Source organism: Haliotis rubra, unplaced genomic scaffold (assembly GCF_003918875.1).
Source record: "Haliotis rubra isolate DU_JTF1 unplaced genomic scaffold, ASM391887v1 Scf586, whole genome shotgun sequence".
Classification (NCBI taxonomy): Eukaryota; Metazoa; Mollusca; class Gastropoda; order Lepetellida; family Haliotidae; genus Haliotis; species Haliotis rubra.
In genome coordinates this window covers 658,216-674,650 of record NW_025767286.1, presented here as the reverse complement: position 1 = coordinate 674,650, position 16,435 = coordinate 658,216, and the positions used below count along the sequence as shown (strand labels likewise).

The 16,435-nt window shown below is 42.3% G+C and overlaps 1 protein-coding gene across 1 annotated transcript in view; it reads left to right on the top strand.

Moving 5' to 3' along the window:
- The window catches only part of LOC124254903 (zinc finger protein 236-like), a 31,777-nt gene that overhangs the window by 11,188 nt on the left and 4,154 nt on the right, over positions 1 to 16,435 (top strand). Inside the window, exons 6-19 of the mRNA XM_046688738.1 lie at positions 282 to 439; positions 686 to 808; positions 972 to 1,060; positions 2,696 to 2,945; positions 7,776 to 7,905; positions 8,651 to 8,842; positions 9,904 to 10,053; positions 10,422 to 10,671; positions 11,243 to 11,540; positions 12,238 to 12,572; positions 13,170 to 13,339; positions 13,722 to 14,000; positions 14,656 to 14,825; positions 15,888 to 16,095. Of these exons, the coding sequence (XP_046544694.1) occupies positions 282 to 439; positions 686 to 808; positions 972 to 1,060; positions 2,696 to 2,945; positions 7,776 to 7,905; positions 8,651 to 8,842; positions 9,904 to 10,053; positions 10,422 to 10,671; positions 11,243 to 11,540; positions 12,238 to 12,572; positions 13,170 to 13,339; positions 13,722 to 14,000; positions 14,656 to 14,825; positions 15,888 to 16,095 (2,802 nt within the window). The remainder of the gene's footprint in view (positions 1 to 281; positions 440 to 685; positions 809 to 971; positions 1,061 to 2,695; positions 2,946 to 7,775; positions 7,906 to 8,650; positions 8,843 to 9,903; positions 10,054 to 10,421; positions 10,672 to 11,242; positions 11,541 to 12,237; positions 12,573 to 13,169; positions 13,340 to 13,721; positions 14,001 to 14,655; positions 14,826 to 15,887; positions 16,096 to 16,435) is intronic.

The following is a 16,435-nucleotide window of genomic DNA, read 5'->3' as shown; positions in this document are numbered from 1 at the left end:
ATAGAGGTAGGCTACTGAGACAGAATGTACATGGGCAGAGTGGTGAGATGAGAGAATATGCTCAGGCTCGTGAGACAAGAAAAAAGCACACATGTGACCTCCAGAGCCTGAGAATGCTCATTGATGCTGCTTTTACACTAGAGAATGCTTTAATAGTGTGTTGTTACCTATTTTCAATTCACACCAACAAATAAGTTATACTTATTGGTTTGTTAAATGTGACTCTCTGTGTAATATATGTATCTGATTAAATACATGACTTTTCTTGTGGGATTGTTTAGGTGAGCGTCCATTCAAGTGTAAGATCTGCAATAAGGCTTTCAACCAGAAAGGCGCACTACAGATCCACACCAGCAAACACACTGGAGAGAAACCTCACATGTGTGAGTTCTGTCCCATGACATTTGCTCAGAAAGGAAATCTGAGAGCGCATATACAGGTATGGAAACACAGCTGTTGACACATGGTGGAAAATGGTTTGTAATGGTGCTGTCAGCACCTGATTTGTTTGTCCTAGACTTGATTCTTTAAAACCAAATCATATAGGTTGAATATTGCTGACTGTTCACATTCACTCATCCTATTTTGAGATTGCCAAGGCCATCTTTCTAAATGTAATTCATGTGAAACTGAACCGTTGAATTCTTGCGAGTTCAAATCATAGTTAATTCCTTGTTTTTTTCAGCGTGTGCACAATATTGCCAAAGACGGAAGTCGACCAGCATTTGAGTGTGAAGAGTGTAGCTGTGTTTTCAAGAAACTGGGGAGTCTCAATGCCCACATCAGCAGGGCACACTCTGACACATCGGTACGTCCTGAAAGTACCCGTTTCATTGCCATGGTTGTGTGTTGTTTGTGAGAAGCTTGCAATAATTTTCCTCATATAGAAACAGATCTGTCTGATCTGGAATGATTTACAACTGACTTTCACATTTGTAATACAGACATTACACAAACCATGATCTGTTTAGGACTTGCCAACTCAGGTAGAGGTGAGACGAGTTGGCGCGGAGGAAGCCAAGAGTCTCAATGAAACTGTTATACAACAACTCCTGGAGCTGTCAGGACCAGGCCGCTGTCATGGACGGCACCGATGACGAGCAGGTCCAGGACCAGGACATACGTCAGAAGCAGGTGCTTGACCAGGACCAGGTGAGAAATTGGACATACACCTAACCAATACAACTGTATCCTTGACCCAACCCCTCCACCCCCATAGAACCATACTTACTCTCTGAAATTACATTGTTTAACAAGGCTACCTACCATCTAGTTAGACAAAACAATGTTATTTGCTGAGTGAGGTATATCTAGTTATACCCCGTTGTATACAAAATGTTATTTTTTCTTATCCTGACTCATGTTTATTTGCTTGTCTTCTTCTTCTGGCTTAACCTAGTGGAACACTTGTATCTCCCAATTGAAGTTCCCTTCAATAAAAATCACTCATTAGCACTGACCACGAAGTTACCTCCCTTCCACAAGCTGAACGAGGGCTTCACCTGAACCCATGTGCCTCACTCTCTCCTTCTTCACCTAGTGAGCAAGACGGAGAGCACCTGTGTCTCCCCTGCACACTATATCCTTTATTTATATTTAGTTTGTTACCTCTTATATTCATCTATAGAGGTGTAACTAGTATCATTATTCAACATGCATTGATAATTATTCGTGTTTCTGCTGCTTGATTCACGGTTCGCCGTGGTTGCTCAGCAGTTTGCTAATAAAAATCTGCACTGTTTGTAAATTACGCTACTCTGCTACCGATCCACATTTAAAATGCCCTAGTTGCATTACTCCATGTTCTATTGTTTCTTGTTGTAAATTATATATTAATTTACCAATTTCTGCCTTTGATAAATATTTATGTTCCGCTTTGAGACGGAAGGCAGATAAATCTCGGAAACAATCTTCAGTCATGGCTAATAGATCGGAGTCAGATATATCCTGAGTTACCTTCGGGGGATAAGCGTGGGACGCAGTCCGCTATATCTAGAAGCGACCTGATTCCCAGGACGCTCCTTCATCACAGTATAAAACTAGAAGAACTTCCACGCCGCTCTCAACGTATGCTCCGAGCCCCCAGGTTTACAGCCTCGTCAAAGGGAAATCCACGAAGACTACTAAAAAACTTTGCTTCTGATATTCAGAATTATGTTTATATGATGATGACATTTCGATTATCATTCCAGATGTATGTCATAAGAAGTGACCAGTACGGCTACCGTCACTTCAGCGCAGATCAACATGCAATCAGAGATGCCTACGCTGACGCCGGAGATTATAACTGAGGGTCCCGTCACTATCACAGAGAGGACACCCTCAACGCCAGCGCAGACCATCCCAGACGACCTGGTCAACCAAATCATGAGGCTGATGGAAGACCGCTACGGCTTACAGAGGCCTCAGAGCCACGGGCCCCAGAGCCCACCCCATACTAAGTCATACAGGGCCCCAGAGCCCGCCTTTGACTTCGCTGTGAGGGCCCCTGAGCCCATAGACGCCCCTCGCTGGCGGGCAACCCTGCCCGAGTGAGCTCTTTGCATAAGGTATCCCAGGCAGCCCGAAGGAGCTAGAGTCTGACCCTTTGCAAGAGGCTTTCATGGAGAAGGAGTGCTTCGCCTAGCACGCACCTTGTCATGTACGGCGGGCGCTCGCAGCAAGCACTCATATGTCGGATCGACACTGACTCCAGACATTCGCGCAAGACGCTGGCTAAGTGGTTCTACAACGCCTTAGAAGACGCTCAAGCGCAGCCCTCAACGCTCGAGAAGCCCAGAGCGCCGGGCGGCCATCACCGCTCTCGGCCCACAGTTCCGCTGGCGATGTCTTCTCAAGGTCTACATACACTAGCCAATCGCCAGTCCGCTCTCCTCAGTCCTCACATAGATCTTCTTACAGATCGAGGTCTCCGACATACCACCATACGCCAGAGGAAGACGATGGTATCATTTAAGATCGGACTCTAGACACTTCGCTAAGGAAGTCCCAGGTCACCTCCGCCAAGGAGCTACAGCCTCACCAATTGAGAGGGACATCGCGAGAAGGAGCGCTCACGAGCCCACACCCTGTAGAACACAGAGGTCGCTCGCATGGGCAAGCCATATATTAACTCTGACTCGATACTTTCGCTAAGGTCGCTAAGGCTAAGTGGCTCCAAGTCTATTTCACCCAGAAGATCTAGAAGCGCATTTCGAGATCTTCGCTAAGTCCCCGGCGCTCACGAGGAAGTCTCCTCCAAGGTCTCCATATACTAGCCACTGGCCATATATAGCCACTCGCCAGTCCGCTCAAGACATCACATGAGTTGTTTATCAACTGTAAGCCATATGCCGCCTACAAGCCTACGCTAAGACAATTGCACAGGCTATTTACAACACACAACGCCGCTGTATTAATTTATCAACGGATGAAGAGCCTAATTAGGATCTTCGCCGACTACCTACTACGATATACGATTATCTACATGCGACCTTTACGCAGATCTGCAGACAATTCAAAACGAAATTGAACAGCAGTCTTGTTACAGCGAGTAAAACTCATAATCGCCAACGATTTCCTCAGAAGTATATGTATGTACAACAAGTTCAGCTTTAACAGTCTACAAGCTGACAACTTGCAAGGTTATTGAACCTTATATAAAGAAGTCGGAATTATCTTCAAGACTGAAGTTACTTTCACGACAACCTGGAAAATAACTTATCCAGCATTAATATTACAGAGCGAGGTATTTCATACCGAGGTTTCGCTACTTACCATCAACCCTCAAACACGTATCACTGGGTAACTTCGAAGTTACGGTGAAGACCGACGATTGTTCTAATATCAACGACGGCACTATATTATACAAGGTTCCTTTCCTGATACACCGGTGACGCCACAGCTGGTACTCTACAGAATCAAAATGCCTTGTTCTGATTGGACCGAGATGGACAACGCCTCACGCAGAGGTCGATCATAGTTCACAGTTCAACACATAGGTTGCAAGTGACAACAATATATCAGTGAACGAGCAAGCCTCCTTACAGTCCAGCTAATCTAAACCTTCATGATTGGGCTGCCTTCTTGAGGTTAGAGACCTCCCCTGTCAAGTAAGACGAGGACACGGCAGTCAGACGATTTTTTACATAAAGTTCAACGATGGCAGTCACCCCTGGTTATGCATCTACATCGCCAAGCACTTCGCAGCTTAATTTACCTCGACGACGGGATACAAATGGATCCAAATCCATAGCGCCTCAGACTACAGTTGAATTCATCATCAAGCTACTAACACAACTAGATGGTTAGTAAACCTACTTAAGTTGGACCTAGAACCTTCGCAAGATCTGCTATTCTAGGTTTTTGATTTGTAACGGCGCAGAATCGTATAATTGTACCGAGGACCATGGATCAAGATCCAACAGTCATTTCCACAAGCCTTACTATCTCCACTACCACTACGACAGTGACAGAGTCTGTTGGGGTTACGACTTCAGCTCAGCTCAAGACATGACAGACAGAGGCAGACTACAATTACATCCGCTACAAGTCATCAGCACTTCGCATCTAGACGAATCTCTACCGCTCAATCATCGGTTCAGGTCAAACCTCATCTACTATGATGCACCAAGAGATCGAATGTTTGAATAGGCGCCTCGCTAATAGAGCTGGAATCGATAACACTTCTCACGATGTGTCACTATATAGGTTGGGAGCCCATCTTGCCAACAGGACGGCATCAGGGCTATGAGCAATCAAGAGAGCAATTACACATAAATTTGCTAGAGATGCAAGCAGTAATAAACGCTTTAATACACTGGAGCAACTTACTACAGTATACCCAGTGGATGATTCACACAGTCAATTCGACAGTGGCGCTTTTATGTGAACAACTAAGCTCAACCAGGTCCCCTAACATATCGACTCTGTTTTCAATTGTTCGATTTAATCAACAATCTCAACATACATACATGTCAGAGCATATCACATTCCAGGAGCAAAGAATGTGATAGCAGACGCTTCTCTCTCGCCACACATACCATCGCCGACAGAATGAATGCTCCATACAGAGATATTCACTCAAATTATCAAGGAAATAGGAACTACACTAATAGACCTATTTACCATTCGATTCAACAAGCAACTGACAACATTCAGATCGCCAGTTCCAGACCCACTAGCATTGGCAACAGACGACTAAGCATATCGTGGAAGGTCTCAACGCCAGACGCTTTTCCGCCACCAGCGCTAATCTCACAAGTTTACTCTAAATCAGTCTAAAGCAGAGCCTCCATCTGATTTTGGTCACGCCTACTGACCAGCGAGGAAGTGGTTTCCAACTCTTATTCAAGAAATCGACAACCAATACTACACCTTACAGAGTGCTCAATAACAAGCGCATGGAAAGCCAGATATATTCCAACTCCACGCATGGATTGTATCATATGCGGTCTGAATAACAAGTTATTCAGCCAGAGCTGCAAAGCAGTCTAACTTGCCCCGCGTAACTCAACTGGCAACTTATACGATGACAAATGGCACAGTTTTGTCAATTATGCTGCAAAGGAAGGATTTACAGCTAGATATGCTACTCATCCTCAAGTGGCGGACTACTTATGTTATCTACGCCAGACTAAGATTTTATAAGGCGCAGCTTGTCCACCTATCTTGCAGCAATAGCTCTATCATAACTGAGAATGGGCCAAGTTAACCTAACCCAGTTACTCGCCTGCTACGAGCTTTCCGATTGAGGATTAAAACGAAGTTCACGCCCAACTTGGGATCTGAATATAGTGCTCCAACACCTCACAAGTGAGGTTTATGAACACGCTTTGATGATATACTTGAACCCCATGATACGATGAATCTATCACGATGGCCAGTAATAGCACTAAAAATATATCTCCACCGAGCCAAACAGGAGGGAAAAATGCAAGAGATTTATTTCCTTTATCAAGCTACGCAGACGGAAGTCTCAATGCACTACTATATCTCCTTTGGATCAGAACTGTCATACTACGTGCCTACAAGACTGTAGGACTCTACCCTCCATGAGCTTCTAATCCTCTTAATATTAGAGCTTAATATCTCCAATTGCTCTACACAAATGCTTTTGGAATAATGGAGGGTTATTTCTGAGATCCGATATGGTGTTTGCCAACCACTATCTGAGAGATATCACCACCGAGGACGCCTCAGGTATCCACCTATTCGGTCCCATGGTCCTCGCACAACAGTTGACAGTTCCTCGAGAAGATAAGTCAATCTTACAGATTTCTACTTATCTTATAACAGTACTAAATAGCTACATGCTATATATATTTTGCTTAAGTTCAATTTATTATCTTAAGCTCAGTACTATGGTTATTATATCATACAATATGTAAGCTAACAACTCTAATGGAGTTTGTTATTATATATTTAGCTTAAGTTAATCATATCTTAAGCTTAGTACTATGGTTACATTATAAATATATTAGCTAACAAACTCTACGGAGTTTTTTGCTATTATATATGTAGCTTAAGTTTATTCATATCTTAACCTCATTACTATGGTTATATCATATAAGTATATTAGCTAACAAACTCTAAAGAGTTTTTGCTATCATATACTTAGCTTCAGTTTCATCATATCTTAAGCATTATGGTTACATTATAACATGTATTAGCTAACAAACTCTACGGAGTTTTTGCTATTATATATGTAGCTTAAGTTTATTCATATCTTAAAGCTCAGTACCGTGTTTATATCTTATAAGTATATTAGCTAACAAACTCAAAAGAGTTTTTACTATCATATACTTAGCTTAAGTTTCATCATATTTTAAGCATTATGGTTACATTATAAAATGTAATAGCTAACAAACTCTACGGAGTTGTTTTGGCTATTTAGGTTGCTTAAGTTAATTATATCTTAAGCACAGTTCTATAATCATACTATATATATGCCTACAACTCTTAGGAGTTCTACTATTATATATATGTTCAGCTTAAGTTTCAATCCTTAAGCTCAGTCATATGTTCATTTCATAACATGTATTAGTTAACAAACTCTCAGTAGTTGGTTACTATTATACAGCTTAAAGTATCATTATACCTTAAGCACAATTCTGTTATAACTTACATATATGCATATTGTAAGCTTTACTACTTTGGTTCTATAAAAGTATTCATTATAAACTATCAACAGTTTATACTATCACATTAATAGCTTTAGCTTAATTAATGTTCTATATACTTTTATTATATTCAGTAAATTGTAATAACCCTTATATGGCAACTGATAAGTTAACAGCAGGAATTCAGTTCAGTGCCTTCATGAAGTTCCCTTTAGGGTTATTACAATTATCTCTGTTCAAATCACTAATTAGTAAAATCCAAAGTATATATAATCCCACCTCCTATTCCGTAGGATTCTACAAGCAAATAACATGAGTCAGGATAAGAAAAATATGAAATTTTTAGAGTAAAATTAATATTTTTATACTTATCCTGACTCATGAGGTAAGCCCTCCCGCCCTCCCCACTTAACACTTTGGATTTCCCTGGAAATTCAGGTGTTGGGCTCAGTATATGAGGAGAGAGAGTGAGGCACATGGGTTCAGGGTGGCTCTGCTCCTCCGCTTGTGGAAGGGAGGTAACTCGTGGTCAGTGCTAATGAGTGATTTTTATTGAAGGAACTTCAATTGGGAGATACAAGTGTTCCACTAGATTCGCCAGAAGAAGAAGACAAGCAAATAAACATGAGTCAGGATAAGTATAAAAATATTAATTTTACTCTAAAAATTTCATGTTTTGACAACAATACAAAATCAATGGCACACATCAAAACACACTCAGGGATCAAAGATTATGTGTGTAATGTGTGCAACAAACTATTCTCCACCCAAGGGAGCCTCAAAGTTCATGTACGCCTACACACAGGTGCGTAAATGTTGGGGATGGAATACGTTTTTATCTGTATCTTCAGTTGAAATACTCAATAGAGATAACTTATATGATGACAGGACAAATGAAAGGGAAGAGGCTTTAATGGTTAGTTTTAGATTCTTCCACTGAATGCAGTGTTAAATGTGAAGTTATCAAAATGAAAAGTTCGATCAAAATAATGGTTGTTTCCCATTTACTTGCCAAGGATCCTAAGTTTGACTTGGATAACTTTTCTTAGTGGTCTGCAAATAAGAGATTTCAGATATCGTGGACATATGAGACATCATGCAGTGTATGATGACAGCATTCCAGAATGATGTGAGCCAAGTAGATCCGGGGTAGAATTGGTCTTCAGCAACCAATGCATGTCATAAGAGGCAACTAACAGGATCAGTGGTCAGGCTTGCTGACTTGGTTGACGCATGTCATCTTATCCCAATATCCTAGATCAATGCTGATGCTGTTGATCACTGGATTGTCTGGTCCAGACTTGATTATTTACAGACTGCAACCATATAGCTGGAATATTGCTGAGTACGGAGTTAAACAACAACCCAAAACCAACCAGAATGATTCCTTTTAAATCAAGCAGTTTTAGTACAAGTAGGAAGAAGGGCCTATGTCAGATCAACAAAAATTTATCATGTACAATTAAATAGCCCATAACAATACCATGTTACATGATGAGAGTTCACTTTACATATACCATATGTAGCCATTGATTATATGTTACTTCCAGGGGCTAAGCCTTTTGACTGCCCTCATTGTGACAAGAAATTCCGGACCTCAGCTCATCGGAAATCCCACATCCATTCACACTTCCGTGATAATCCTGACCGACGTCCTCGATCAAGGTCGTTACGACGGGCACGACAGGATGTATCTTTACCTGAAATACCTCTTCAAGAACCAATACTCATTACAGACACAGGTGGGTGTACTGCAAGGAAAACTTACATTAAACTGTAGGAGAATACTGCAAGAAATACAGAAGCTGCAGATAGTGCTCACTGTTTATGGCATTAGGTACAGCATGTAACAGCCAGGGCCTAGATTTTCGAAGCTCTCTTAGCGCTAAGATAGTCGTAAGTTAATGTTAGTGTATGGCACTTACGACTATCTTAACACTAAGAGAGCTTCAAAAATCTAGGCCCAGGACTCTCTTGCTGTTGTGGTGACTACTGATCTCCTGAAGTTCTCCAGCTCTGTGTAGTTGGTGTAGGAACCATCCACTCCCTCTCTGTCCATCCCTCCATTCCTTCCCCCCACACTCATTCTCATGCACTCCGACGAAATCTGGTGGCATTATTGAATTGGTATAACTGTTCATATTGTTTGCTGTTGTGCCCAGTGTCTCCCCACAGACTTTTACAGTTCCATTATGTCTTCTTTTATAAGTGCAGAATAATCTGCCTTCATGTTATCCAGATAATATGTGACAGGATCTGGCATTCACAGTTTACATTTATTTACTGAAATTATACAATTGTACCCTTACTAGTAATTGCTGCAAACTATATTATGTAATGCAGGCAAAGCTAAGTGTATCTAAGTATTATGAAGTATTAATAATTTCTGGTCTCCTTCATTAGGCAGTGGGGTAGCCTAATGGTTAAGTGTCCGCTCATCTGAAGACCTGGGTAAATTCCCCACATGGGTACAATGTGTGAAGCCCATTTCTGGTATGCCCTGCTATGATATTGCTGGAATATTGCTAACAGCAGCATAAAACCATATTCACTCACTCATTACCCAGTGTCGGGCCGGTGGGGTAGCCTAGTGGTTAAAGCGTTGGCTCGTCACACCGAAGACCCGGGTTCGAATCCCCACATGGGTACAATGTGTAAAAGCCCATTTCTGGTGTCCCCCGCCGTGATGTTGCTGGAATATTGCTAAAAGCGGCGTAAAACCATACTCAGTCAGTCAGGCATTACCCAGTGTCCATACAAGCATCTGTATCAAATTGTACCGATGTTTATATTTGCCATACAGGTTTAATCCAGCAGCCGCCTCGAAACAACAACGTGTTTAACCAGTACTTGGGGGAGTCCGGATCTGTGGACAGACCTTACAAGTGCCACTACTGTCGGCGCTGCTTCAAGAAATCCAGTCACCTCAAGCAACACATACGATCTCACACAGGTAAAACAACCCACAACATGCTGAAATCTAACACAGATAATCCACTTATCCACATTTCACACAGGTAACACAATGTATGCATTTTTCACACAGGTAACACAATGTGTGTAAATCTCGTACAGGTAACAGGGCATTGGGGTAGCCTAGTGGTTAAAGCGTTCACTTGTCACGCTGAGGGCATGGGTTCAATTCCCCACATGGGTACAATGTGTGAAGCCCATTTCTGGTGTCCTCCGCCGAGATATTGCTGGAATATTGCTGAAAGTGGCGTAAAACCCAACTCGCTCACACTCACTCACTCACTCACTCACTCACTCACTCACTCACTCACTCACTCGATTGTCATCTTAGAAATTTTCTCTTTTCAGGAGAGAAGCCATACCGCTGTAACACATGTTTCCGATCATTTGTCTCCAGTGGGGTGTTGAAGGCACACTCTCGAACTCACTCAGGTGTTAAAGCATACAAATGTCTTATCTGTGACACAACGTTTACTACTAATGGTAGTCTGAAGCGGCACATGTCCACCCACAGTGAAGTCAGGCCGTTCATGTGTCCATACTGCCAGAAAACTTTTAAAACATCTGTCAACTGCAAGAAACACATGAAGACTCACAGGTTAGTGGCTATATGTCTAGCTTTGGACACAAATGCCCCTTTTATATGTTACATACAGGCAAATGTTTCCCCATAGACTTCTATAGTTCTGACATCTCTTCTTCGCAAAATAATTAGGCTTAAACAGCCAATCCATGGGCTTTAATCTGGAATAGAACCACAGCTAGCAGTATACAGGAAGCTAAACACACCAACCTCAGTTCTGCATCAAGTTCCAACAGCTTGAAAAGATCTGTGCTCATTTTCAGCTTAAGTCAGCATACAGAGAGCACTATATACTGATAAGTATAGTGGTTTGATCTAGCACAATATCAATCACAGCTGCTGGATATTTCCCTGCATGCTCTATCTAGTATACGAATACGAAAACAACATCCAAAATGAAACTGAGTTTGATTTGGTGCAGTAAAATCTGTAGGGATCATTTTGTCCTTTGTCCCTATTAATATGTTCATGGGAAACGGCAAAACTGAAAGAAATGATCAAGATGTTCAGTCAAGGTCATAACAAGGTCATTGATTTGAGAACTATGTTTAGCTACAAACATTTATTGTAATTTGTCCAACTTCAGACACGAGCTGGCCCTACAGGCTCTGCAGAACGAGGAGCAGACGGTCACGGAAGGGGAGACCCAGTGTGTCGGGGATACTGTGGTTAACACAGATGACCTAACACAGCCACAGACAACTGCTGACCTGTCAGCTCTACAGCAGGATGACATAGGACACACTACCACCATCACGCAGCAAGAGTTTGTCCCAGTCACCAGCATCTCACAGGACCCTGGTGCCGTGCTTAGTCAGGCCACATTGCAGGATCTTACCGGAACAGTCATTGATCATCAGTTACAGCAGACGCTCAGTCAGCAGGTTAGTTGACCATGTCTTCAGCTTGTGTTTGTCTTTGCCATACCTCATGGAACTGTTCTGATTCAGGTTAGGGTTTATCTTCAGCAGCGAATGCTTGTTATAAGAGGTGTGAAAATTGGTTGGTTGGTTGTTTAACATGGCACTCAGCAATATCCCAGCTATATGGCAGCAGTCTGTAAATAATCGAGTCTGGACCAGACAATCTGCTGGTCAGCATCATGAGCGTGTGTCAACCAAGTCAGCAAGCAAGAGTACACAATCCTGTTAGTCGCCTCTTAAGACAAGCATGTGTTACTGAAGACCAATTCTTACCCGGATCTTCGCAGGCGAAAATTGAAGGTCTGCCTTGCTTGATTCAAGTAAATTATGTGTTATCAGATGGAGTAGGCTGATGGTCATAATATCATCTTATGGCTTGTCTTGTCCAGACTTGATTCTTTTAAAAGTGGCCATTATGTAGCTGGAATATTGCTGACAGAGGCATGTGAGTCAGTGAGTGAGTCAAAAATTTATGTTGTATCAGCAATGTTTCACCCATATTAAAATGACTTAGGTATATAAAATAAGTTCTCATTCATGTTCTCTTGTTTGCAAGCCATTTGTTGTCAGCACCGTTTTTATTGTTTTCTTTCCATTGTCTATAGTGAGACAAATACAATTTCGTATGAATAATCTTCATTATAACCTTTTCCTGCAGGTGTTTGGCCAGCAGCAGAACTTTGGCCAGGCTTTCCTAAATGGTCAACAGGGCTTTGGTCAGCTCGGTCAGACTGTCACCACCTCCCTGAACAGCCTTGGTGGTCAGCTCACAAATCAACTGACAACTCCTTTGGGAACCCAAGTGACAAATACACTCAACAGCCAGCTGAGTGGTCAGATGACATCCTTGACCAGCAACCAGCTGATGATGCAGCCCCAGACCCTGTCCAATCAGATGGAAATACAACAGGTCAGCCCGGCGTTCTCCGTGGCCACCCCGTCAATGTCCACCACCATGCCCAGCACCAGCATGCAGAACATTCTGGAGACAAGGTATGAAACTCTCAGCTGCTCCATTGTGTTGTAACCCGTGAAGATCAGGGTTAGAATTGATCTTCAGCAATCCATGCTTGTCGTAAGAGGCGAGTTGAGATGTGAACCAACAGTTGCTACAAGATGACATGAACCTGCTTCCTGTAATGTACTCATGATGTACTATAGTGGGCAGTCAGTGCTGTGTCTGTATGCCATGCAGATAACACTCGATACCTGTGAATATCTGGGTTAGAATTGATCTTCAGCAACTCATACTTGTCGTAAGAGGCGACTAACGGGATCGGGTGGTCAGGCTCGATGACTTGGTTGACACTTGTTATCGTATCCCAATTGCATAGATCGATGCGCGTGATGCTGATCACTGCTGATCTAGTCCAGACTTGATTGTTTAGTCCAGACTTGATTATTTACAGACTGGTGTTAAACCCATGTAGCTGGAATACTGTTGAGTGTGGTGTTAAACGACCATCAAGCAACCACCCATTGTGTTGTAGGTTGGACAGACCATATCTCTGATAAAAAACTCACTCATTCACTCACTCCCAGCTGTTATATTTGAACTGAGTTGGAAGTTGCTTTGAATCCTATTTGCAGGGAGGTTGAGGATGTCTCTGAAGACCAGCTGGTGGAGGAGACTGATGAAGGGGAGGTAATCATTGGCCAGGATGACCAGTCAGATGGCAAGAGGCTGTACATGTGTGAAGTGTGTGAGAAGTCATTCAAAAAGTCAAGTCACCTGAAGCAGCATGTTCGATCTCACACAGGTGAGTGGTAATGGGCTTTTTGCTGGAAGAACGATTGAAGGGAGGAGGATGTGTATTGGGTTTGTTTGGCTGACTGCAGAAGTTCATCTTGCTTGATGGTGATTATTATAATGATGATGATGGTTATTGCTACTGGTGATGCTTATGATATGGGTGGTGGTAGTGGTTCATCATGGCTGTTATACATGATGATGATGATGATGATGATGATGGGTGGTTCATCATGACTGATATAGACGATGGTGAAGCTCCTGCTGACACTTTTATTAAACTTTGATGTTTAGTTTTGCAAACTCAGGATAAGAGCCAATTGTTTTGACCTCATGTGACCTTACTCAGATATATTTTTTCATTATCCCCTGTATATAACTTTTGTGTCTAGGTGAGAAGCCATTCAAATGCCCAGAATGTCACCGAATGTTTGTATCGACGGGAGTGTTGAAGGCACATATGAAGACCCACCTGGGTATCAAGGACTACAAGTGTCACATCTGCCAGGCCACATTCACCACCAACGGTTCTCTCACTCGCCACATGATGATCCACAGCAGCCTCCGCCCCTTCCGCTGCCCCTTCTGCAACGAGACATTCCGCACCGCAGTCCACTGCAAGAGACATATGAGGGTGCATCGAGATGGCTCAGGGGCAGTACCACCAGACAGTGAGTACAGTTGCCACACTTCATTCTTTAATTCTCTTTTAGTATGTATCAATGACTCCCATGTGCCACTGCAATTTATAAAAAGGATCTAAACATAAAAGACAGGACAGGAAATCTTTTTAAAATGGATTCCACTTTTGGTCTCTATGCCCTGTCCTTGTATGTGTCTTGCTATGTAGATAGTCAACGACTGGATTTCCTTTGTCCCTAATATTCTCACACATTCTAGACAGGCGTGACGGAGCAGATTGATGACTTTGTCACCAAGCCCATTAAATTGTTAAGCCAAATTATATGCTGGTCAGTATTTTGGAATCTACCAACTTGCATACCATATTCACCATAAACATCCCAAGTGCTCAGAAAATTGACACTTTTCAAACCATACATGTGGGTTAAAATTGTTTTCAGAGCTTGAGGGGTAGTATTCAAATGTGTATAACTACTAATGTACCCTTTCTGTGCAGCTGTCAATAATCTATAAAATACAAAGAATATCGAGGCAGCCTATTTCTGGAGTCTTACATCATAAATCATGAAATCATGAAAAATTATTCTTGCCAATATGCTCACCTTTTGGTAACAAGTGATGTGATTGTTGATATTTTGCTACTGCAACAAATGACTGAGGTAGTAAGTGTATGCTGTTTATAAGGTGTGCCAGGGGATGAGGAAAACCAAGCACCTGCTGCCCGCCGCACCAAAGCCAGCATCCAGATCACTGAAGACCACACAGAAGAGCTGTCCAAGAATCCTGAGGATGAATTGTCTGTATCGGAGAAAATACTTTTAGAGTCTGCATCAGAAAAGGACAGAGTTAGTGAGGTAACTGCTTCAGTATTTGCAACATTTAGTTGATGTATTTTTTTTTTTGATATGCTCCACGTCACTTTCTTTCATGAGATTTACAAATAATTTTGCACCATTAGGGAAATAGTCCTACTGAAACTAAAGCAGCAAGCTTGACATTATCAGAACAGGTGCTGACTCAGACTGTATGTCATTACTTTTTGTATTGAAGCCTAAACCACGTCATGGCTGTTTTAGAACTGGTTTTCAACAAACCGTGGTTGTAATCAGAGGAGACTAACAGAATGGTTAAATCTGACTGACTTTCTTTATACAATTTATGGTGTCCCAACTGCCTAGACCAATGGTCATGATGTCAGTCACCAGATAGTCTGATCCAGACTCGATTAATCATCATTTATATGTGTGGCATTAAATGACTAAAACTTGAGATGTGAACCAACAGTTGCTACAAGATGACAAGCCTGTTTCCTGTAATGTACTCATGATGTACTATAGTGGGCAGTCAGTGATGTGTCTGTACTCCTTGCAGATAACACTTTTACAACAACGTTTACAGCAACCAATCCAATGGATACCTGTGAAGATCCGGGCTAGAATTGATCTTCAGCAACCCATGCTTGTCGTAAGAGGCGACTAACGGGATCGAGTGGTCAGGCTCGCTGACTTGGTTGACACATGTCATCGTATCCCAATTGCTGTTGGTCACTGGATTGTCTGGTCTTGACTCAATTATTTACAGATTGCTGCCATATAGCTGGAATACTGCTGAGTGCAGCGTTAAACAGCAACCAACCAACCATTGTGTTTTAGGTTGGCATGTTTGGACAGACAATATATCTCTGATGACAAACTCAGGGTTCATTCTAAGACATCTTTGCACATCTAAGATGTAGGGAGATCTGTTCTTATCCGAGTGACTCAATTATTTACAGATTGCTGCCATATGGCTGGAATATTGCTGAGTGCAGCATTAAACAAGAAACACAACAAACAAACATTCCAGTGGATTAAATCACAAATAATCTGATTAGTTCTCTCTCTCAGACATAAAACTGAATTATCTCCCCTTTTCAGCAAGAGAAACCGATTCCCCAGATGCACCACTGCAAACACCCACACCAGTGTAACCACTGTCCCAAGAGTTTCAAGAAGCCCAGCGACCTGATGCGACACATTCGCATACACACAGGAGAGAAACCTTTCCACTGCGACAAGTGTGGCCGGTCCTTCACTGTCAAGTCTACACTAGACAGTCACATGAAGACGCATGGACCAGCACAAGGTGAGAGGCAGCCTGCTCCTCACTCTGATCTATAATGAATAGTCACTGTAGAACATCTGGTACTTGTTGAGAATTGAGAGTGGTAGGGGGTAGCCTAGTGGTTAAAGCATTCGTGCGTCACACTGAAGACCCAGGTTTGATTCCTTACATGGGGGCAGTGTGTGGAGCCCATTACTGGTTTCCCCCGTGATATTGCTGAAATATTGCTAAAAGTGGCGTAAAACTTTACTCACACACACACTCACTCACTCACTCATTGAGAACACAATTACTCTTGTGCTATTAATAATATAGTAGTCTAACCTAGTGAAGGCCTGAATTTTGCCAAATGGTTGATAGT